This window comes from Lutjanus erythropterus, chromosome 23 (genome assembly GCF_056507025.1).
Source record: "Lutjanus erythropterus isolate fLutEry1 chromosome 23, fLutEry1.hap2, whole genome shotgun sequence".
NCBI lineage: Eukaryota > Metazoa > Chordata > Actinopteri > Lutjaniformes > Lutjanidae > Lutjanus > Lutjanus erythropterus.
The window spans coordinates 18,453,216-18,478,684 of NC_139339.1; the positions used below are offsets into that span (position 1 = coordinate 18,453,216).

The 25,469-nt window shown below is 38.5% G+C and overlaps 2 protein-coding genes and 1 pseudogene across 3 annotated transcripts; 1 reads left to right on the forward strand and 2 right to left on the reverse strand.

Annotated features, from left to right (window-relative positions):
• Window positions 1–1,761: 1,761 nt before the first annotated feature.
• LOC146305989 (complement C1q-like protein 4) lies at window positions 1,762–25,362 on the reverse strand. 2 transcript variants are annotated; one of them, XM_084712990.1, is made up of 4 exons: window positions 25,246–25,362; window positions 3,340–3,373; window positions 2,818–2,946; window positions 1,762–2,137 (listed from the first exon to the last, which is right to left on the reverse strand). In XM_084712990.1, the coding sequence occupies exons 1-4, from the start codon at window positions 25,252–25,254 to the stop codon at window positions 1,866–1,868; spliced, it is 444 nt and encodes a 147-aa protein (XP_084569116.1). In that variant the 5' UTR covers window positions 25,255–25,362; the 3' UTR covers window positions 1,762–1,865. The 2 variants fall into 2 exon arrangements, with proteins under 2 accessions (XP_084569116.1, XP_084569115.1); XM_084712989.1 differs by lacking the exon at window positions 25,246–25,362 and having other exon boundaries at window positions 3,340–3,385.
• LOC146305990 (complement C1q-like protein 4) lies at window positions 9,341–10,970 on the forward strand. Its single transcript, XM_084712279.1, has 3 exons — window positions 9,341–9,499; window positions 9,854–9,982; window positions 10,559–10,970. Exons 1-3 carry the CDS (start codon window positions 9,466–9,468, stop codon window positions 10,837–10,839), a joined length of 444 nt encoding a protein of 147 aa, XP_084568405.1. The 5' UTR covers window positions 9,341–9,465; the 3' UTR covers window positions 10,840–10,970.
• On the reverse strand, window positions 20,074–23,969 carry LOC146305991 (uncharacterized; annotated as a pseudogene).
• Window positions 25,363–25,469: the final 107 nt, after the last annotated feature.

A 25,469-nucleotide genomic window follows, 5' to 3' on the forward strand; every position in this document is an offset into this window, starting at 1 on the left:
TAAATTAGTATTTTGGACTCAAAATAAACAAGTTATTTTTATTTTAAAATCTCAACTTTACTAAGTGTTTTGGGGGCTATGAGTTTGCATAATTTTTTTTTTTTGAGAACACTCAATTTACTAGATTTTACAGTGCGACCCCACGACACATCTCGGCACAGTTTTAGCCCCAGCTGGAATATGTTTAGTGTCCCAACCAACCACGGCATGAAAGAACCACCTTCGCTGGAAACACCCAGCATGCACCCATGAATTTGCAGCCTCCCACCTCCAAGATATTCTGATTGCTCACTTCAAATATGATGTGGGAAATTTAGACCTCATCTTTTAAGTGTAGGGGGGTTAAGATCAGACCCATATTAAGGCTATTAAATCACTAAATTGTGATAATATCAGTTTGTATAGAATGAGTTTTTGTATTTTTAAATTTCAGATTACTTATATTTTTATAAATAAATAAATAAATATATAATAAATAAATATATTTTCTGAAACCAGTATTTGTAACAAGATACTTTTTGATGTCCATATCTCTGAACTTATAGGGAATGGTCCTAGTTTTTAGTTTTTGTTCAGTTTCTAGTCAGATTTTAGCCTTTTTTTTTTGCCTTCCTCTTGAGTGTCCTTTTTTTCACTGTAAACCCAAAGAAATAGGCAATATTCAAAAAAAGGTCATCTGTTCCCACAATTTTTGTGAGTTGATAAACTTTAAAGTTGTAGGTTATCAGAGCTGAAATAAAGTTAGTGTTACATGTACTCTTTGATTACAGTTCAGTTAAAATATTTGATTAAGCCAGTTAAAATATTTTCAGTAAGCTCAACTCAGAATTTTCATTCACGCCTCTCATTGCAACAAGTTAACACACTGTAAAGACAAAAAACTTCAAGGCAACATAATTCAGTAGATTTGAGTTTTGAGCCCAACTCAGGTTTTAAAAAAGTTTTACGATCTGATAATGTCTTGTTGAGAGAGTCATAGTTCAAAGTGATCATTTTTTAAATTACAATATTTTGGCTGGTTTCTGAAAATCACAAGATTCAATTTTATCTAAAGAAGAAAACTAAATGATGTGAATGAAAGATTATAGGTTGGCAAAACTTTATTTAGTTTATTTCAGAACTTTTAAAGTTTCAAAACTTTCGAAAGTTTAAGTCTGACTTCTAGTGAAGGCAACGGCTTTGAAATGATAAATTTTCTCAACTTTTTCTTACAGGACAGAACAGATTAGTTCTAAGGATAAAAAACAATGATTTCATGTTCAGTAAAGTTTAAACTTGAAGTGTACTTGAAGTTTTCGGTACTTTTTACAATTAATTGATGTGTGCATTTGATTTTACAGTGTTTACAGTTGAAAACTGACTAATTACATTTACTCAAGTGCTGTACTTAAAGTGATAACTAAGCAAGTTACTTCTGTGGACAGAGTCAGCAACAAAACAAATTTTAGTCACCTAAATAACTATTATTTGGTTAAGGTCGATGTTACATTTGCAATATTTGCTTAGATGTAAAATATACTACTTACATGGACTAAATAATATCAAATTGGTTTTTGAGGAAGATGATTATTCAGCACAATTTTAGCAAAATTGAACAATTTTATACATGATATATCTTTTGCACAAAACTGATATGTGAGCCTGAGGTTGGTATGAGAGGAAAGCTCACAGAGAAAATGAAAGAGTTGATCCTCTGTGGACTATTTTCATAATATTTCATGACATGGAACAGTAAATGAAACAGTCAAGACTCACTGGACAGATGCTTTAATATCTTTTATTTGTCTGTATCTGTTATCATCTAAATTTAAATTTTAATGGTAACATAACAGATGCATCGTTGATCTCAGGTCAAATTCTCAGATTTAACAGACCAGATAACCACTGAAGGAGGTGTTGCGTGCGCCCCAAACATGAGAACCGGAGATCATGCGCACGTACACCTGGTCTCCTTTCTGCAGCTCCAGGAACACTGCGTTTCCTCCGTTATCAGCAGTGTCAGAGCTTGACTGGTGATCAGAGGCCCTCACAGTGAAGTCACAGTTCTTCATCAGTTCCAGGTACGCTTGATGTTCTCCTCCAGCATGATAGAAGAAGTTGAAGTAATAAACACCTGCAACAGGTGCAACAAAGACACCTGTGGAAACAAAAGAGCATTTGTCAGATTTATGGGTCTGAAAGGCTTTGAAAAACCTGAACAGAAAAAAACTCTTTATTAAAGTCATGGTATTGCCTTTATAAATACTGAATAAACATGCTGACAGTGGTTCACTGAATACGACATAACACATATGGAGTTTTAACATCAGTGTTTGTGTTCTTTAAGTTGTTGCTGCAAAAATATTCTGATCATGTCCGTCTTTAAAACTGCATTAAAGACTTTATATAGACAGAAAATCTTCATAAAAAGCTGATAAACACCTACTTCACACTAACTCTGCACCAGTGTGACTGTCTTATAAGTCATTATAAAACAATTGTTTTTGTTTTACAGCATTATGAATAGCTATGGATGCATATAACTATAATTATGCATTGCTTTAAGCACAGTATAATGCATTATGTATGCACGTCTATAATGCACTGTAATTCATTCATTGATTTCCAATTAATTGAAATAGCTTAAGTGTTACCTAATATTGATCACTGGATTTTTATTACATTATCATGTAAACCTAAAACCCTCAAAAACTGATTGATGTTGCACAGTCACAGTATATTCATTACTGTTAGTTAGTTTGTAAAATGTCTCAACAATACTCAAATCAATCAATCAGCACAGGTGAGCATGAGTGTGGCTGCATGTGATGTATTTACCTGTACAGGGGTTGTAGGCGTCACCAATGTTGGTCACCACGTGGTTGTAAACCAGAGTTTGGTCTGAGGAGAATGGTCCATGGGCTCCACCATAATCTGTCACTGCACTGAACACCACGCAGGTTTTCTCTATAAAACAAAACATTGATAAAATAATATTTTGTCAAAGCATATATTCTATTTATTCCGTGTATTTCATCACATTACAGACTTTACTTAAAGATCAACTTGTAGGTTGAATTTTGGTATATAGATTAAACTGTTGTCAGTATCTCTGACCATCATCAGACAATCCCTTCTTTTGGTTCCAACAAACATTATTGAAACTCTTGAACACTGTGAAGTTAAACTACATCTTTAGCTGTTGTTGGTCAACTCTAGAACAGCCTGTTTATTACCACTGATTTATTATTTAATGTATCATCACATTCTCATTTTCCTACACATGAATTAACTGAGGACATTGACCTAAAAGTTGCTGTTTAATAAATTCATCATTAAAATCTTGAAGTGTCATTGTACCTCGTGGTGGACACACAACGTACGGCTCACACGGCTCACACATGGTTCGTGGCTGTTGTTGTGCTTCTCTTCAGTCCGTCTCCAAAGTTGTGATTCTTTGGATCCCTGTGACTGCTTTTATACATTTAGACATTTCTCAGGAAAGCTTGGGTTGATCCCACTTACAGTAGGAGTGAATTCAGATGCGTCAGCAGGAGTTGACTGATCTCGTAACACTGATTGCACCAACTTCTTCTCTTATCTGTAATCAAGCATTGAGAAACAACTGTACCTAGAGGAAGGACATACTAATCACCCATTCTTGACAACTCATATGTGCTGAAAATTTGCGAAGAATATTAATACTAACACAAATTCAATTTTTTGGTGAAAAATATTCTTCAAGGATTTATAATTTGTAAAATGTTTTGGTCTGCTCTGTTTTTTTAAACGCCTTCAAAATATAAAACTAACAAAACCTGCTGATGAAAAATGTGCTATTACAATGATGTTGTGCAGCATCCCAGTCTGACTCCCAGCTTGTGTGACATGTCTGAATAAATTCTCAGGAAACAGTTGTTTTGCTGGCTTGCAGAAGTTTCACCAGGCATTGAGCAATATCTTAGAAAAATTGCAGATTGTGCCTTTATTGTGACCAACTCAATGCACACCCATGCATTAACTGTGTTGTTTATTCAGCATCTCTATGTGCCACAACTGTTAGGTGGATGGATTATCTTTGCAAAGGAAAAGTGCACACTAATTCCAATTTTAACAAGTTTGTGAAGCAAATTTGAGAGAAATAAATGATTATTTCCTGCATGTACACGTATATTACTGTACATATGAATTTAATTATCTGTATATATGTTGCATTTTGTGTGTAGCATGAAGGAACTGCAATCAGTGGATGAAATGTGATAAAGTGCCCTCTCACTAATATTGCCACCTAAAGTCCAAGGATGTCTTTTTGTATCAACATTAAAATTGACCTGTTAGTAAGCTAACTGGATTTCTGTGCAATTAGTCTGTGCAACAAATGTTAGCAGTCGGTCTGTGTAGGTCACGTTAGCGGTTGGTCTGTCTCTCCTCTTTTCTGATTTAAAGACAAAATAATGTTAAAATTTCCACCCAGTGAGTCTTTTTTTTCCCCACCAGAGGCCATGACAATGAATTAACTTAAAAATGACCTGGTTTCACTCAGATCAGAGTGGCAGTGTGACACTCAAATGTTGTAATGTAATTGTAATTTTGTATTCTAAATATCTAATTCCACTGTATGTGACCTAAAGTAATAATTCAATTCAATCTTGAATTGACAAAAACAGAGGACTCTGCATGGTCATGACCTTTGACACTGATGAACTGTCTCTGAAGGCGTCATTGTCATTGTGTAACAACAGAAACTATGGCTGCAGTTGCCGCCTACACTTGACCACAACATCCCTTTTTCCAAGCGAACTATGACCCTAAATGACGTCTTTTTTTTTGTGAAAGAGCAGCAATTGTGACTGCAGTTGCCCTCTACACGTGACTGCAGGATCCCTTTTCCTAGCGATGGCAACACCTGCACCTGCCAGAGGTGTGAGGTAATAAGTACAAATACAGTACTTAAATGTATTTTTCAGGTATCTGTACTCAGTGGCGTGACGAGTCAACATCGGGCCCTGGCCATCACAATTAGACATGATGTCAGTGAATGAAAGAAGTGAAAGCATGCAGCTTTAAAACAACCACCAACAGTGAAATGCACTGCAGTGATATAATGGTGGAGTCTTAATAGCAAGGCCAAGATAGTGATAAACTAGCCGGTCTGACAAAATCTGTTGTTGGAGTGTCATAACAGATTAAAGCATCATCACTGTCCGAGCAACGTCTCATATATAAAAACTAGTGACAGCGCATCTTTACATGGATGAAAAACATTCAGGTTAACAGGTGATGGCACACCTGCACACAGATGAAAACTAAAAGGTGAGGGCACAACTTAAAACAGATGAAAACACAGTATACTCAGTGACTGTGCATCTTCACATTGATACCAGTCTTCATGTCTACATGTTTGCATTTGCAAATCAACAAAAACATAAGTATGTTGGTGGATTATTTGTCAAATGAATAATAAATACATCATAGGTGCAGGTCTCCTTATTACATCCATGGGAACAACTTGTGCTGCTCGTCTTTCTGAAACTTTCTGAAAGAAAACTATTTTTGGAAGCTGCTGTTTCTTTCTCTCCTGCTTCTTTTGATTCTGTCTTCTTCTTGTGTTTGCATGTTGTTTGTGTCTCACTTGCTAACTTGACATTTCACTCACTAACTCTGTTGATTTTCCCTCACAGTAGTATCGCGCATAACACAGCATTTCCACGCAGCCACTCTTTGTACACTCTTGAACATGAAATCGCCCTTTAAGACTTATTTAAACTTAATTTAGAAAAGTTGCATCAATGTATGAGTCAATAAACTATAAGCTTGTATATGTAAAGCTTCTTTTGTGTTATTGTAAAGTCTTTTATTTGGTGAATGACAGCAACTATGTTGCACCGTAACCAAAGTGTCTTGACTGAATAAGTACCACAAATACCATCCATACTAACTGCATATATTGTGTGTAAGTAACTGGCAGCATGATATATGTTGCAGTATATTATGTTTTCTGGTGAAGATTATGACCCGGATCTGTTCAGTGAATGATTAGAGGCTCGTGCTCGGAGCTCCTAATTAGTGATTGGGAATTCCAGCTGTTTTTAGCGAGCTGGTTCTTTTGGCTTGGCTCCCTAAAAAGTGCCGGCTCTTTTGGCTCCCAAGTGGCTCCTCAGATTTTTTGTTGCTCAAATTAATTTATTACCCAAAATAATGTAAAATGAATTACTAATGTAAAAAACATACATTATATCAAATGTTTATTATTTATATGGCTTTATTTATACACTCAACATACTCAACATGGAGGAGAGAACTACAATATTAAGCAGAGTGCTTAATTTTGACAACAAACACCACATATTATATTAATTACCAATTTTCTGTGTAATTGTAATATTTAACACTGGATATATTAGTCTTCTGTTGTGCAATGAAGTTTTAATCTGTCAACAAGCAGATATTTTGTCTGATAATAATAAAGATTATATATATGACTTATATATGACTTGGTTTTACAAGGCAGATAAAAGAACAGATGTTACATGTATCAGAAGGAGGATCTCTTCTATTTTAACCTCAATCAGCAATCAAGAACGCACTTTATTTCTTCAGCTATGATCGTGGTCTGCAGACTACAGGTAACCTACAGGTGGTCTCTTCCTCTATTCTCTCTTAACTCTGTTGAAAACTGTCCAACTTGACTGTAGATTTTCGTCTCCACTTCCTGCTGCGGCCGCCTGATCTCGTCTACTTTCCATGCGAGGTGCAGTTCATCTCAAATGAGTGTATTTTCTCACTTTTCAAGCGTGTTGTCTCTGTCTGTAGCGCATGTTTTCTCTCGTCTCCCTCCCACTTGCTTATGTGCTCACTGTGTTGTGTGTCTATAACCCCTCCCCTCCCCCTTCTACTCGGTGTGGACACACACACACTCCACCAATCATGTGCGACTTTAACAGAAAAAAAGAGGAGAAAAAAACAAATCGGCTCCCAATCAAGAGTTGGTTCCCGTCGTTCACTTCAAAGAGCCGGCTCTAAAATCCGGATCGTTTGTGACCGACACATCACTACTCCTAATGCAACTGCATTACCTGCAGACATGGTAGTTCTGCCCCTGTCTGTACTTTAAACGAGCATTTATTTTTCTGACAAACTTTTAATCTCTATTCTTCTATTTTAACACAGATATCTGTACTTTATACTCCTTACATTTTTCAAAATGTAAAAGATGCAACAAGACAAAAAAAGACAGAACAATGTAAAAGAGAACAAAATGAAAAATGACATCTAATACATAACAAGACAAAAGTGAGCAAACAAGACAAAAAACAATGTAAAAAAACACGACAAGACAAAAAAAGGCGTAACAAGACTAAAATAATGTTACAAGAAATAAAACAATGTAAAAGATGCAACAACAAAAAAGTAAAAGACATAAGATGAGACATTACATAAAATATATACCTATCCTGCCCCAACCCCCACCCACAGCATTACCCCGTTGGGTGAAAAGGTTTTCAGGAAAACATGGGCCTGCACCTACCTGTTTGACTGGTGTGCAGTTGTGTCCCCAGGTGTGGATGTATGTCTCTTGACTCATTTCTGAAGAACCACTGGATGAGTTCAGTAAGCTGTAATGTTCAATCAGTGATTGGTTGTCACTTTGTAACCCCCCCCCCCCCCCCCACACACACACACACACCCTTTACCCAATTCTCAGGAATGGGTGGTGTTGATGAAATTTCTTCATCTTCTTATACATCTGAAGACATTTCTCAAGAAAGCACGGGTCGGGCCCCCCTCTCCTGACCTCCTGACTAACAAAAAACACTGATATGATAATAACAAGATGAAAACAACATAAAAGACGAGAAGAAACATAACGGAAAAATATGAAACAAGACAAAGGTAAAAAAAGATGTAAGGATTATACAAGATAAAAAAAAAAAGACCAAGACCAAGACCAAATAAACATGTCACAAGATAAAAACTACATAACCAGATGAAAAAACACACAAAGGATATACGAGTCAAAAAAAATTATCTAGTTTTGATTTTGCGTTCAATTGCCCCTTTAAACAATATATTTTCTCAAAAAAAAGGGGGGGTTAGAAAAAAACTACAACAAAATATTTTGTTAGGACATGATTTGTCCCAGATTTAAAGGAGTGAAGAAGAATCCCTTCTCTCTGCTCTCCCACACATGTGCCTCCATTAACTTCCACTGGTCCAGAAATCAGCTGCTCGTATTATTTTACTAACTCCCTCCATGGAGCACATCACTCCTGTCCTTCAAACATCGTATGGACTTCAAGACTGTACTCCTCACCTTTAAGACCCTTCATAAACTAGCCCCTTTATATATCTCCATAAACTCCTTCATATTCACACCCCTGCTCCTTATGATTATCATTATTAACTGTTGGTTTCACAGTCAGCAGGTTATTATGGCAAAATGATCCCCATCATGGAGATGCAGGAGCCTGACAGCTTTTTACTTTTTTAAAAAAGGAGTAATTTGACAAAAAATCGATATATTTTTTTCGACTTTATTTTTATTGGTTTTATAACATAACAGCCCTTGGACTAAATAACTTGACAATGTACAAAAATATAGTATGGGGGGTCCACATGGACAGGAAAAAAAAGACGAAATCAGATTATTGTTACATTTTGTAAAAGATGGGCATTACAAGCAGGAATACAATTTAAAAATACATGTAAAAATAAATAACAATATACTGCTGTATGCAGTGTGCACACTTTACAACACTTCACAAGTCTGGTCTCAGTGAAACTTATTTGGCAGCTGGCAATTCATTATCTCTTGAAAAAAAAAGTCTTAGGTGGAAATGTTGCTGTTATCTTGTCTCAACATATAATTTACAGGAAAGATGATAATGCTTGAGCCACACCGCCCAATGCTAATGTTAGCTGCACAGACCAAACACTGACGTTAGTTACACAGACAGAAATTGTCAGTATTTATATTAAATAGCAGAATTCACTCTGGGGCATCACTCTTCAAACAAAACTGGCAGCCAATTAATTAATTTAGTCTTAGCCTGAAGTTTAGCATGGAGTTCTTGACTCATGACTGTCACATTTCACAACCAAGTTCTTTATAACATAAGAGGTTTGTTCAGTCAATTGTCCTTCATGTTATCACTGACATCGTCTCTGCTGTTGCATAATTACTGTCAGTAAATCATCCAGAATGTCTTCAGAAATGAGTCGAGAGACATAAGTCAACACCTGGTGACACAACTGCACACCAGTCAAATAGGTTGGCCCACAGGGGCAGGCAGGCCCATGTTTTCCTGAGAACTTGTTCACCCATCTCTGAGAAGTGGGTAACACAGGGGGCAGGGTGGGGCAAGGTGACAACACATCACTGATCCAACAATATAAAAGCAGCCACAGGGATCCAAAGAATCACAACTTCGGAGACGGACTGAAGAGAAGCACAACAACAGCCTGCCTGCCATCCCAACACGAACCATGTGTGAGCCGTACGTTGTGTGTCCACCACCAGGTACAATGACACTTCAAGATTTTAATGACGAATTTATTAAACAGCAACTTTTAGGTCAATGTCCTCGGTTAATTCATGTGTGGGAAAATGTTGTAGAAAATGTGACGATGTTTGTTGGAACCAAAAGAGGGGATCATCTAGTCATGGCAATATGCCTCCAACAGTTTAACCTATATACCAAAATTCAACCCACAAGATGATCTTTAAGTAAAGTCTGTAATGTGATGAAATACATAAGATAAATAGAATATATGTGTAAAGCACTTGCTAGTTCTGCCAGGATAACAGGAAGTTTTCTACAATATGTACTGACAAAATAACTTGATGTTATTTGATCAATGTTTTGTTTTATAGAGAAAACCTGCGTGGCGTTCAGTGTGCTGGCAGAGTATGGTGGAGCCCATGGACCATTCTGCTCAGACAAAACTCTGGTTTACAACCACGTGGTGACCAACATTGGTGACGCCTACAGCCCCTGTACAGGTAAATACATCACATGCAGCCACACTCATGCTCACCTGTGCTGATTGATTGGTTTGAGTATTGTTGAGACATTTTACAAGCTAGTATAGCTGCATATCATCAATCAGTTTTTGAAGGTTATAGGTTCACTGATAACATAATAAAAGATCAATGATTTGACTCTAAATATTGACTTACAAATGTTTTTTATTGATTTAAAAAATTTACTTTTGATCAGAACTGTGTCCATAATAACAATCTGTTCTTGCAACAAGATCCTTTAAGATCACATAAACCTATGTTACATGTAATATGTTAATTTCACCATACAGCAGTAGTTCCCAAACTTTGTTTCGCTCTTTATTTCTCCCCTGGTCTTGAGTGACCCCCTGCAATGGCTCTACCAAACTGCATTTCTGCAATGTGGTTTCAAAATAGTTTATTCCCTTACTATTTTATGATTACAGAGAAGAGAGCACTCTAAATTTGACCCACTCATTTTAAAACCTTTAAAAGAGAAGAAAGATTTTTTTCTTTAGGTTTTTCAAAGCCTTTCAGAGACCCATAAATCTGACAAATGCTCTTTTGTTTCCACAGGTCTCTTTGTTGCACCTGTTGCAGGTGTTTATTACTTCACCTTCTTCTATCATGCTGGAGGAAAACATGCAACGCAGCTGAAACTGATGAAGAACTGTGAATTCATTGTGAGGACCTCTGATCACCGGTCAGGCTGCGACACTGCTGATAACGGAGGAAACGCAGCGTTCCTGGAGCTGCAGAAAGGAGACCAGGTGTACGTGCGCATGACCTCAGGTTCTCATGTTTGGGCAGCCGAGCGCAGCACCTCCTTCAGTGGTTATCTGGTCTGTCAAATGTGAGAATCTGATGACTCCAGAAGAATGATTCCAACCACCTGAGATCAACAATGCATCTATTATGCTAACATTAAAATTTAAATTTAGATTAGAACAGATGCAAAGATAAATAAAAGATATCATTAAAGCATTGATTCAATGAGTCATGACTGTTTGATTTACTGTTTCAAATCGTCCACAGAGGATCAATTCTGTCACTTTGGACACTCCATGAGCTTTCCTCTCATACCACACTCATAACCTTTGTGTCAACACTGATGTGTTTTGTCATTTTGTTAAAACACTATACACAATTCACCCAACAATGCACACAAGTAGCAGAACACCTCAGATCTTTTGCAAAATGAAACACTTCATTCAAAACTGTACATTCATTCGTGAAAAATGAAATAGTCTGGGAAGAGATGCTGTCAGGGCCTTTCAAAAGACAAAACTAAATTGCACCCACCCACCTCACAATTTCTATCAGTCATTAACAATAATTGTGGGTGGGACTGGGAAAAAGGATTCATTTTAGTGAAATACAGTTTAGAAGGATAGAATCAGCTAACAATTGTTTGCCCACTAAAATTAAAAATAACAGTTAGTGAAACCTGACACTCAAGGAAGAAAACCTCAGCTCAGATCTGCACAACTATCAGCTCATTCTCAGCCTCACACTTTTTGCAAAACACTAAGCACAGTGTTTTTCAAATCACTGAACACACTTCTCTACATTAGACAAAGAAATCTAATATCATGTCACTTCTTTGCCCTTTAAAAACACTGCCTTTCAAAATAAAACACAATTCAAACAGCAGATCAAACAAAGCTGTCCAAAATCAGTACAATGTAGGTCAGAGCCTGAGTATAGTTCATACTTTTTATTTTGTCTTCACACATGTTGCTGCTGTGTTTATGTGCTGTTTAGAATGTTCTGGGTTTTTTTTCTAATTTGAAACTTCGGAGATGCATGGATGAATTGACTGATTCCATGACGTAGAGAGAAATAATATTTTCATCAGTGTGTAGCACAGTTTTGTGTTGTGTCTGATCCATATATTCATGTACTTTACCTGAACACACTGGTTCCCAAACTGGTGGATCAGAGCCTCTGCAGGGGCCTGCAGAAGACCAGGGGAGAAATATAGAGTGAAAAAAAATGAATTAATATTATTTATGTAGCTGAAATAAACAAATAAAAGTTTACTGATTCAATCCTTCCAAATTTTCAATCTTTTTTTAGCAGTTGCGCCCCTGATTATTGTTAATGATTGATAAAAATTGTGAGGTTGCAGGACACAAACTTTGTTCGATGTATGAAACGGGGGCAACGGGTGTTTCCTTTTGCAAAGGTTTTGATGTGTTCTGCTTTTTATGCGTGTGGTTGTGTGAATTTTGTGTAGTGTTTTGATAAAATGAGCCCTGTTTTCAAAACCGTGCTTAAGCAATTGGAAAAAAAAACTGTATTTCCCTACATAAATCATAATCATTCTACTTTGTTTCGCTCTATATTTCTCTGCTGGTCTTCGGTCTTGCAGTGGCTCTGTGCCCAAGGTTGGGAAAGTACATGAATATATGGATCAAACACAACACAAAACAGCGCACATATATGAGAGTGAAAATACATGTATGTGTTGAAAAACAGTATTGTTGATGTTAACCAGATGTTTACTGGTTAATTATATGCACTTACCAAGGAAGATGAATAATCAGTTTTGCAGGTGCAGGTGACACTTGGTACTCAAATACACAATATTCAGATTCTTAGTAAATCTTTATTGTTTGCAAGCAAGAGCATCAGCATTACATAGATGTGATAAAGTTGTTATCTTGGTCAGTTTCTAGGCTTAAGAGACAATATTCTTCTTTTATCTTTTGTGTATCACAACATCTCAAACATCCACCACCTACAGCTGCTCCTTCACACATATGTCCTGTTGTTGTTCAGATTTATTACTGACACTCTCAGACTACGTGAACACAGGAAGAGGTTTCAATCCTCCTCCAGGCTAAACTCCTTTATAATGAGTTTACTTTTAATTAGTTTCCCAACAACTTAAACATTGTAATATCATGGTAGATATATAAGACATGTAGCAAAAGCATATTCATATTGGAATAATTTTAATGATAACATAATAGATACTAGGGATGTCCCGATACAACTTTTTCACTTCCGATATGATACCGATATTGCAGCCTTGAGTATTGGCCGATACCGATATCGATCCGATACGATATCAGCACAAATTATACATACTTTTATTACTTATTTTGTAGTGTGGAATGTTAGAAAAGGCTTGATCAAGTGATGTTACTCAAACAGACAACAATAGTCAGCAACCAGAGTCACCTATAGATAGAAGTGCTGGAGCAGAAAATGGACTGCTTATCGGAGCGCTTATATCGGAGATTTTAGATGCAGTCCCATAAAATCCGATACTCGTTTTTTAGCTGATATTGGACTGATATCCGATATCAGTATCGGATCAGGACACTCCTAATAGATGCATCATTGATCTCTGTTTTTAGAATCATTCTTCTACAGTCATCAAATTCTCACATTTGACAGACCAGATAACCACTGAAGGAGGTGCTGCACTCGGCTGCCCAATAAGGAGTAAAGAAACCAGGAAATATTCACATTTGCTGGAAACAGAGAAATTTGACTTTTCTTGGTGATATGGAGCCAGATCAATATATTGACTGGGCCTGAATTATTCCCTGATATTCGCTTTTTTTTTTTTTTTTTTTTTTTAAGCTGTTTTTGATTGCTGTTGATTTGTTAAATGATGAATGGTAAGAAATTGCACTACAGAACTTTGAGTTTATATAAAACCAGTGCCATCAACACTGATGTGATAGATTTAAAAGACAACCATTAAAGTGATGTTTATAATAGTTTTGGCTTCAGGAGGCCATCTTAGATATTCAAAATTGTGTAGAAATTGGTTCACTTTTCTCAAAGTGTAGTGTAGTGTTTGCACCAAAATAGGTTGTAGTCTTGCAGTTTTTTTTTTTACCCACCATTTCTTCACCAGTCAGAAGACTCCACAATTCACACAACCACACACACAAGTAGCAGAACACCTCAGATCTCTTGCAAAATGAAACACATCATTCATTCAACTGTGCAATCATTCATAAAAACTCAATTTTGTCACTGTGTGGACACACACAGCGGTCATATGATCTGATCTGAACCAGTTTCACATGATGAGCTCAGTCTAAAACGCTTTAAAAATTTCTGCTTTTCTAACTGTCTGGGTTTGAGTTTTATTAAAGTTGAGTAGAGTTAAGGAGTAAAGTACATGAACATATTGACCAAACACAGCACACAATGGTCCGAATAAATATTTTCATCATTAAAACATTAAATTCATGCATTTCCAAAGGTTGCATTTTGTATTAAAAAGCAGAACATATTCTTAATAGAATATAGAACTGATACAACACCAGCAAGGATCAGATCAGGAGAGAACAACACAAGTAAGTACCATGGAGCAAAGTTCAGCGCTGACAGGACGTAGGTGCCTACAGACAGTGCCAGTGGCGATGTGCATAGTGTGCATAGAGTTTATGACAGTTTTTAATTGCTAAGACACATTTTGCATTGTGATGCACTTCTGCTGCAAAATGTTGAACACAGGTGAAACCCAACTGTCATCATTTACACACAATGACTCAAAATTCTTCACACTTGTTTGTAATGATGTGAATTACAGTTTTCCACAATTGTTTACACACTAAAATTGGAACTATAAATGCAGTCACTGAAGTCTGATCAAATTCCTAAACCAAGCCTGCAACACTGCAGTATAATTTCTGCCTTACTGTCAGCTTTCAATTCTATGTAAGTCACACTTTTTGCAAAACACGGCACATGTTTTCTGCAGAGGCACAACATTCAAAATGAAAATGGGTAGAAGTCGACGCGTCGCCTGCAACAGTTTCATACAACTGTGACTTTTTGTGTTCCCTACACCTGATTGAAACCATTGATTCATTATAAACCCTATTTGCAAGTGTCCCAGGAGTTTGAGAATTATGGCTCTATTGATACAGTATACAGTTAATGAGAAAAGATTGCAAGGAAAGAGCTATTACCTTTATTACCAAAAAGTATCCAACATAGTTATTCAAAAATATATCAAAGTCAATAATCAGTTCATGTACCTGTTATAGAGTGTTAGCACACAAGATTTGGTACAAATCCGTCCACCTGTTCAAAAGTTATCGCGCAAACAAAAATCTGTGACAGAAGGACGGACGCATGTACTCACGTATGGCCGGACAAGCGGAAAACAGTATGCCTCCAGCCCAGCACCTTCAGCGGGCAGAGGCATAAAAATACAGTGTGCTTCTCTCCTCTCTCTGTAGTTGAAAGAGAGACTCAGCTGATCTTTTCTAGCTGACCTGTACACACCTCCAATCTACCTTCAGCCAATCGGCTCTGTCCCTCTGCATTTTACAGCAGCACATTCTGAGGTCACCTGATGGCGCTCGTCTCTGGACGAACCAATGTCGCTGAGGTGTGATGATGCAATGAGAGAAACATCTGTCAGCTGTGTGACTGCAGGGAGAAACTCCATCACTGCTGTCATTGTTTTATAACGGTGTCCATGAGAAACCAGACTGTTTTATAAAATAAATTCAAATAATAAAATAAGTCAATGCTTCATGTCTCCCTCATCACCGTCATAAACAGGAAATGATGTTGTGGAGATTAAAGGTGAGAAAATTCACAGACAGTCTGGTTTTATTTTACAAATCCAACATTCATCAATCACAGAAAAACAACTTTGTACAGAGATCTGAGTACAATAAAACTCAAGAGTGACGTGGTTATTGATGTATTATATAATATGGCACAAACAAAACCCAAATCTCTCATCTTTTTAACGCACAACTTATTTCATACAGTTCTTAATGCTCCAGGAATTTGACTGTGTCCCACCACTTGTCCAGGTGACCAGAGAGGGTCCGTCTCAACACCGGCCACTTCTGCTCAGGCGGACGTCTTGCCCGCCCCGCCCTATTCATCACACCATCAAGGTAGAGGCTTGCTAGCCCCCCCTTGTGCACAGATGCATTCTATTCATGTTACTGTACCCACCCGTAAGCATGTTAACACTCTGGATCAAGTTATTTCCAAGAGAGAGACAGTTTTTAACAGACTTGGGAACTTGGCTCAACAAACTAAATCACAGGTTAATAGTCTCGGTGTGATCTTGGACTCTGATTGAAGCTTTGAGGCTCACATCAGCAAAATGACCAAGACAGCATTCATTCACCTGAGGAATGTTTCCAAAGTAAGACCTTTTCTAGCAAAGCAGGATGCAGAGAAATGAGTACATACTTTTATCACGAGCAGGTTGGACTACTGAGATGCACTGTTCACTGGCCGACCAAAGAGACTGATTGGAAAACGTCAGTTCGTCCAAAACTCTGCTGCCAGACTTTTAAAAAGGACCAGGAAAAGAGAGCACATGAGTCCTGTTTTAGCTTCTCTGCAGCGGCTCCACGTTTCTTTTAGAATTGATTTTTAAGGTTCTTTTACTCACATATAAAGCTCTTTATGTTCCAGCACCTTCATACATCTCTGACCTTTTAACCCTGTATCAACCAACAAGAGCACTGAGATCTGTTGATGCTGCTATTTGAACTGTTCCTAAAGTCGCCCACAAAACAAGCGAGGAAGCTGCTTTTAGCTCCCCAAAGACTCTGGAACACTCTGGGCCCCATTTCCCAGAGCCTTCGTAGCTCTACGTGAGTTGTAAGGTGTATTTTAAGGTCTCCCGGGCTGTTTCCCAACTCTGTTTCCCAGAGTTACAACAAAGATACAATTTACGACTCATGTAGCTTTTAAAACTCCACTGAAAACCTACCTGCTCAGGTGAGCTTTTAATTAATGTGATCTATTTCTACCCTGGTCTGTCATGTTTAACTTAATCTGCTTTTATCTGCCTATTCTTTTTAGATCTTATATTGCTAAAGATTTATTTTATTGTATGTTTTTTATTTTGTTTTCTGTGATTCTGTCTTTAATACCATGCTGCTGTTTTTAATTTTTCACTCTGATTTCATATATTTCTGTTGTTTTTTAACTGTGTTGTTTTTAATGCCACACTGTAAAGCACTTTGACTTGCATGTTATATATGAAAGATGCTTATATTAATAGTTATTGTTATTATTTGCATCCTCACAGATGAAGGGCAGCTCTTCAGGCTGAGGGACATGGTGAGAGTGCAAAAGTGCTCTCCTCTGAAGCGGCCATACTCCTTTGGTCTTTGTTTGGCCACAGCACTTGCAGAGGAAGTGTTGGAACTGCTTTCTGGTTGCAGCTGCTTGCAGAGCACCTTCGTCCCAGGCCCATCGCTGCTTATCTTCCTCTTCCAAGATGTAGAGCGGGGAACATGTGCATGCTGCCACTTGGAAACGTCATCAGGAAGCTCAGCATCAGTTTCCATAGTGATGCTGATGACACACAGCTGTACATCACTGTGTCTCCTGATGACTCGGGGACAAGTTGTTGTTTTTATTGTGTGAAGCACTTTGTGTTGCATTCTGTTTGTATGAAAAGTCCCACATAAATAAAGTCTGATTGGTTGACTGAAGGTGGGAAAAGTAAGTAAACAGATTTGCGAATTAACCAACAGTTTACAAGAGTATAAATCCTGCATGAAGTACGAATTAGTCTACATTGATTTTATTCTCTATATGATTTATTTTCACTGCATGTCTCTGCCAAGAAGAAGAAGAAGAAGGAGAAGATGAATTTTGTAAAAACCATGTTCGGTCATTAAAATACAGTTTGATATTTTGGTGACCTTACTGTGTTATTATATGAAGACATCATGTTTGTTTTTTTTCCAAAAACTACTTCCTGTTCAAAGGTGTTTCGTACTCATCAGGTCCCACTAATCTAAAATAAATAATGCAGACAGAATCACAGTTGTATGTTGGTTACGTCTCTTCGGAGCAGCTGTCCTTCACTCAGTCGAGCTTCGTGATGAACTCTGGGCTGCTGGACCACAGAGAAACTCATATTAACTCAGCTGACAACAAGCTTCAAAACATCTAACGAGACGTAAAGTCTGACGTAAAGAATGACGAAAAGCTGCAGAAAAGACTTTTTATTATTTAGACAAATTTTTATTGAGACTAATTTTAATAATGCAGTTTATTGACATTGACCACTGAGCCACTGTGCTAATACTTTGTAAAATAATAATGTGAAACAGTCATAAAATATAGAGACCCAACAGTTCCCATCAAGAGTAAGCACTGAGGCCACAGTGGTGAGGAGAAACTTCGAGCAGAAACAGACTTTCTCCGCTGCCGGTTGGGTTTAAAGAGGCAGACAGAGGAGAGAAGGAAGGTTCACCTCAAAGTCTTAAACCTGTTCTTAATGTGGGGAGAGTGTCTGCCTCTAAATCCAAGGTTTAACACAGAGATGCCACTTCTTTTCAGTACAAGTAGATACATTTGGATACTTGCCGATACCGAGTACTTAATAATATGGCAAGCTGTTTTAACATTTATTAGCTAAGCTTCAATATCCGGAATTAACATTATAGATATCTATAACTTCATTCTGACTAGTCAAAAGCACAGTTAGAGATATCTGTAATTCAGTTTTGATTAGGCAGAATGAAAGTTAAAGATATCTCACATGTAATTATGATGAGTCAGAATTGTTGTGCAAGACGTTGCTCATGCAAGGCATCCCATTTGTTGCTCATTATGGCAAGCTTTCCATTGGATATTGCCTCAGTTAACAATACAGTTGAACAGTGTTGGCAGAAGAAATCGACAAGAAGAAGAGAAAGCAGAAGAAATGGCAGTTGATGTTATAGATAAAATAGTTAAAAAATGCCATGAAATAGAACGAGCATATAACCAAGGAATCTGTGGTGAATGAGAGCCGTTCCCGCCTCCTGCTACGTCATTTTCCCCAGTCAAAACTCTAACACAATTTAGTCATAATTCCAGTTCAAGATATTTACTGTAGATATCATTCATTCATTTATTGTCCGTAATCCTTGAGGTGTCGCAGGGGACTGGAGCCTATCCCAGCTGACACTGGGTGAGAGGCGGGATGCACCCTGGACAACTCTCACATTTACACGTACAGGCAATGTAGAGCCACCAATTAAAAGGACAACCTTTTTGGGAAAAAAGGGGAAAGCCGGAGCACCCGGAGAGAACCCACGCAGACACGAGGAGAACATGGAAACTCCACCCCAGCCAGAGGCTCCCCAGCGCCCAGCCAGCCAGCCAGCTGGGATTCAAACTTGGGACCTTCTAGCTGTGAGGCAGCAGTGCTAACCACTGCACAACCGTGCCGCCCACTGTAGATATATTGAACTGGAATTGGGGATAATCGTAATTTAATTGCAGATATCTATCATGAAGTTGTATATATGTTGAAATGAATTCTGATTAGAGGAATCTCATGTTGGAAATATCTGCAATTTCATTTTGACTAGGCAGAACGGGAGTTAAAGATATTTGGAACTGGGGATAGTCATAATTCAGATTCAGACCTTTTTAGGAAGAAAGGGGAAAGCCGGAGCACCCGGAGAGAACCCACACAGACACGAGGAGAACATGCAAACTCCACCCCAGCCAGAGGCTCCCCAGCGCCCAGCCAGCCAGCTGGGATTCAACCTCGGGACCTTCTAGCTGTGAGGCAGCAGTGCTAACCACTGCACCACCGTGCCGCCACCGTTGTAGATATGTTGAAATGAATTCTGATTAGAGATATCTCATGTTGGAAATATCTTTAACTCCCATTCTGCCTAGTCAAAATGTAATTGCAGATATTTGGAATAAGGGATAGTCATAATTCAGATGTAGATATCTGCAATGCAAGTTGTGGATATCTGCAACTTAATTATGACTATCTGTAATAACAAACCCCATACACATGAATGACGAAGTGACGTCATTTGTCCAAGTAAGAAAGATGTTGTGGATATCTGAAATCTTATTTTTGAATAGGAAGAATTGAATTATTAATTATTTTACGGACAGTTTCCAAAGTCTCTGGCGTCATTAGTGGATGATGTTGAGGACAGAGTCTCTCTTTGAACTCTGCATCATGGTGATTCTTTAGATGTTTACTTGTATCGAGCAGCTAGTTTTCGTGACATGGTATCGGGTGTTGGGTATCAGAGTAGTTTTATGAGTATGAATATGTGACGACAGTATCGGACTGATACCGATGCTGGTATCGGTGCATCCCTAGTTTAACATTCTTGCTTTTTGAAGGTGAGAGAAATGGTTGCTATTGGTTTCCAGTGGTATAAAGTCCTGGTACGTTGTGTGTAGCCCAGCCTCTCAGTTTTAATTGGAGGGCAGCGTGAGCTTCAAGCAGCTCACAGTATTCAGAGGAAATGTTGCAGTACCTCCTCTGTGTGTTCCTGTTACAGATGGTTTAGAGCCAGGTTGAACCTGAGCTCAGTGTCACTGGTGTTTTGAACCGAAAGTTTAACTCCGGTGCCTGTGCTTGTTGAATTCTGTAGTGGGCGTCCCGAACTCTCTGGAGCTCCCGGGACACTTTATTCTTTTCCTCCAGAGTTGCTATCTGCTTGGTCAGAGATTCCTTAAGCTCGATGGTGAGCTTTGCAGACGTGGTCTTTACTTTTTCCAGTGCAGAAGAGGTCTGATCAAGGTTCTGCTGCAGCGTAGTGTTTCTGGTCTTTTCAAGTTTCAGGGTGTCTTCAAGTTCTGCCTCTCTCTTCTTCCTCTCTAACTTTTGTGCTTCGAGCTCAGTGACCATGTTTTGGAGCCTATCGATGTTATTTTGATTCTTAGAGATGGTTTCATCTTTCTTTGACATCGTCTCTTCATGGCGTTTATAGAGAGAGCGATATTTTGATTTGAGTCTGTCATACTTTGTCAGATGCTCTGTAGATGCAGATACTTCACTGTGCAGCCTTTTGTTCTCAGAAGTTAGTTGTTGGTTTTCCTGAGTCAGACGGTTCAGTTCTTCTGCATCCCTCTGCTGCTGGCAGACAGCAGCCTTGTAGTCCTTGTGGAGTCCACCGTGTTTTGCTGTCAGGTCTTCTAGGTCTGAAGACTGCTGACGAACTTCCTCCTGCAGTGAGGAAACTGTGTTGTTCTTGTCTTTGATAACATGTTTAAGATCCTGAATATTTAAGTGTAAAGACTGAATTTCAGTATCTCTCTTCAAAGTTCTCTCCTGTTGGTCAGTGAGCCGTTCCATCAGTGCCCTGATTTCAGCATGGTTGACCTCACGTTCTGCTTTGAGCTCAGTGACCATGTTTTGGAGCTTAGCGATGTTGTTTTGATTCTCAGAGATGGCTTCATCTTTCTTCAACATCATCTCTTCATGGCGTTTATAGAGAGAGCGATATTTTGATTTGAGTCTGTCATACTTTGTCAGATGCTCTGTAGATGCAGATACTTCACCGTGCAGCCTTTTGTTCTCAGAAGTTAGTTGTTGGTTTTCCTGAGTCAGACGGTTCAGTTCTTCTGCATCCCTCTGCTGCTGGCAGACAGCAGCCTCGTAGTCCCTGTGGAATCCTTTCTTCAAAGTTCCTTCCTGTTGCTCTCTGAGGTGGTTCTTTAGTGCCCTGACCTCAGCATGCTTGTCCTCACGTTCTGCTTTGAGCCCAGTGACCATGCTTTGGAGCTTATTGATGGTACAGTGATTCTCAGAGATGATTTCATCTTTCTTCAACATCATCTCTTCATGGCTCTCAAAGAAAGAACGATGTTGTGATTTTAGTTTGTCAAAGTTTGTCTCTGTAGCCTGGAGTTTAGCTCTGATATCTGCATTCTCCATCCTTAATGTCTGCATGTCATACATCAGATGCTCCTCAGATGCAGATACTTCACTGTGCAGCCTTTTGTTCTCAGAAGTTAGTTGTTGGTTTTCCTGAGTCAGACGGTTCAGTTCTTCTGCATCCCTCTGCTGCTGGCAGACAGCAGCCTTGTAGTCCCTCTTTAGTTCACAGTATGTTATTCTCTGGTCTTCGAGGTCTGAAGCATGCTGAGTAACTTCCTCCTGCTGTGAGGAAATAATGCTGTCCTTGCCTTCAATAAGGTGTTGAAGATTCTGAATATCAAAGTGCAAGGACTTAATTGTAGTGTTTTTCTCCAAAGTTTCCTCTTGTTGTTCATGGAGACACTTCTTTAGCAAATTGACTTCAGCATGTTTGTCCTCACATTGTGTTTTGAGATCATCTACCATGGATTGGAGCTTATTGATGGTACAGTGATTCTCAGAGATGATTTCATCTTTCTTCAACATCATCTCTTCATGGCTCTCAACGAAAGGACGATGTTGTGATTTTAGTTTGTCAAAGTTTTTCTCTGTAGTCTGGAGTTTAGCTCTGATATCTGCATTCTCCATCCTTAATGTCTGCATGTCATACATCAGATGCTCCTCAGATGCAGATACTTCACCATGCAGCCTTTTGTTCTCAGAAGTTAGTTGTTGGTTTTCCTGAGTCAGACGGTTCAGTTCTTCTGTATCCCTCTGCTGCTGGCAGACAGCAGCCTCGTAGTCCCTCTGGAGTCCACAGTATTTTGTTGTCAGGTCTTCGAGGTCTGAAGCATGCTTAGTAACTTCCTCCTGCTGCGAGGAAATAATGTTATTCTGTTCTTCGATATCACTTTGAACATCCTGAATATGTAAGTACAAGGACTTAATTTTAGCGTCTTTCTCCAAAGTTTCCTCTTGTTGCTCATGGAGACACTTCTTTAGCAAATTGACTTCAGCATGTTTGTCCTCACATTGTGTTTTGAGATCATCTACCATGGATTGGAGCTTATCGATGTTATATTGATTTTCAGTGATGGTTTCATTTCTCCTCGACATCATCTCATCAGGTCGCTCAGTCAGGCAACAATCGTTCGATTTTAGTTTGTCAAAGTTTGTCTCTGTAGCCTGGAGTTTAGCTCCGATATCTGCATTCTCCATCCTTAATGTCTGCATGTCATACATCAGATGCTCCTCAGATGCAGATACTTCACTGTGCAGCCTTTTGTTCTCAGAAGTTAGTTGTTGGTTTTCCTGAGTCAGACGGTTCAGTTCTTCTGCATCCCTCTGCTGCTGGCAGACAGCAGCCTCGTAGTCCCTCTTTAGTCCACAGTATTTTGTTGTCAGGTCTTTGATGTCTGAAGCATGCTGAGTAACTACCTCCTGCTGCGAGGAAATAATGTCATTCTGTTCTTCCATATCACTTTGAAGATCCTGAATACTTAAGTACAGGGACTCAATTTCAGTGTCTTTCTCCAAAGTTTCCTGCTGTAGCTCAATCAGGCGTTCCTTCAGTGCCCTGTCTTCTGCAAGATTGTCCTGCTGCTCTGCTGTTTCTTCCTGGTGTGCCTCCAGATCCGTCTTGAGCTTCTCAATCATCACCTTTTTGTATTCCAGCTCAGCTGTCATGTCAGCAATTGTGCCTTCCAGCCTTGCTTCTTTTATTTTGAGCTCCTTCTCTGACTTTAGAAGCTCCTTCACTTCTTCCATATTGAGCTCTATTTCAGCATAAAGACTCTCAATTTTAGCTTGCTCATTCTTCAGAGTCTTTGCAAGAGCATCTTTTGCTTTTCTCTCCTGCTCCAGAGTTTCTTTCTGTTGAACTATAGCCCTTCTTTCCCTTTTTAAGTCCTCATTAAGAGCAATGTTGGCTCTTTTTGCCTTTTCCAATGCATCTTCAAGAGCATTTCTGGCTCTTCTGTCCTGTTCGAGGGCTTCCTGAGGAGAGAAGGCTTTGATGTCCCAGTCGTCACCATCATCGGAATTTTCTTGGTTGAAGGCGGAGGGCTGCTTCTTTTTCATTAATTCTTCTCCTACGTTCTCTTTGATTTCTTTCTCACTCTTCTCTTCACTCCAGTCATCAGACTCATCTTCATCAAGAAAGGTCTTTACGACATTATTCTTTAGGAATGATGAAGAGTTGGATGGCAGGGATGAAAGTCCCCTTGATTTACCTGTTTCGATTTTCTTTTTCTTCAAATCCTTTTCACCAGCAGTTGAACTCCTTGAAATAATGGAAACAGGTGTCTTTTCAAAGTTTTGTTTGCTGGAAGCAGGTCCTTCGATGTCGTCCAAAAAATCGAGGAGCTCTTGAGCTTCTTTTAAGACACTGCTCATCTTCTTTGTTTTACTCATGGTCCCCTTCGAGTCCGTTTTTCTTCTGTTGGGTTAAATTATAAAATAATGGCTGCACCTTCCTGGGATAAAACCTGGCTTTTTAAATTCCTGTATGAACTGTTACACTGTCTGTCAGCTCTGTGGTCACAGATCACAGAACAGGTGCAGTGATGTCATCAAAGCACTGTCATGTCACAGACATTTCATTCAAATAAAGTTTGAAAAAAAGTGTTATATCCTTTTATGGTCATGACCTTATATGGCCATGTTTATGGTCATGACCTTATATGGCCATGTTTATGGTCATGACCTTATATGGCCATGTTTATGTTTTAAATGTATACAGTAACATTAATCAGACATTCTGTTTTCAGCTGCTTTACTTTCTGCCAACAACAATAATTAACTCATTCTATATGTTTTTCATACACTGCAAATGAATTATGGTGTTTTCCTCACAAGTTATATTATTGGAATATTTTGTTTTCTTACACACAGCCTGTCAGTTTGTGTTTGGTTTAAAAACACAATGTCCCAGAATGCATTGTGTGGTAGTTGGAGCCCAACAACAAACAACTGATTGATCGTCAGTGAACAATGTTTGTCTTGATGTCTGCTGATGAACACAGCATCTCCTGATTAACACTTCATCTGTCAAAAACACACAAATAATCCATATTTATTCTGTAAATTTGATGCTAACCAACACAGTCTGTTCCATCTTATTGGCAGAATTTCGTTTCCATGGAAACAGACACCACAAACTGAACAAAGATCCTGTAAGTTGATATAATGAGAAACTTTGTCCAAATAATGTCTCAGAATATCTCAGAATAATGATTTCATATTTCAAAATATTGACTGTATATCTGAAAACAATGAGAAACTTTATTAAAATGACAAACATACTGAGTCATTATTTTAAGATTTTATGTCATTACTTGAGACATGAAGTTATTTTCAGAAAGTTCCTCATTATTTTCAGATACTAACTCAATATATTAAGGTAGGGGAGACCAGGGACGACTTTTTAAATGAAATTTTCCTTCATGACTCAGACTACTTGAAATAAACTAACCATCCTTCGATATGACAAACATATATTTGTACACTAATCAATAATACAGTTAATACATCGTCACCATAAAGGACGAGACTGAAATATTAAATTTCATGAAAGAAGTCAGAGTGTTTTCATTCTGCTCGCAGTGGGGTCAAGTGTAACAGTGATTGGGAACCCTTTTATATATGTGTCTGACAGTTTGTCAGTCTGTGATTCTGTGTCAATTTCTGACTCACACATGGTTCGTGTTGGGATGGCAGGCAGGCTGTTGTTGGGCTTCTCTTCAGTCCGTCTCCAAAGTTGTGATTCTTTGGATCCCTGTGACTGCTTTAATATTGTTGGATCAGTGATGTGTTGTCACCTTCTTATTTAACTTCAGACATTTCTCAGGAAAGCTTGGGTTGATCCCACTTACAGTAGGAGTGAATTCAGATGCGTCAACAGGAGTTGACTGA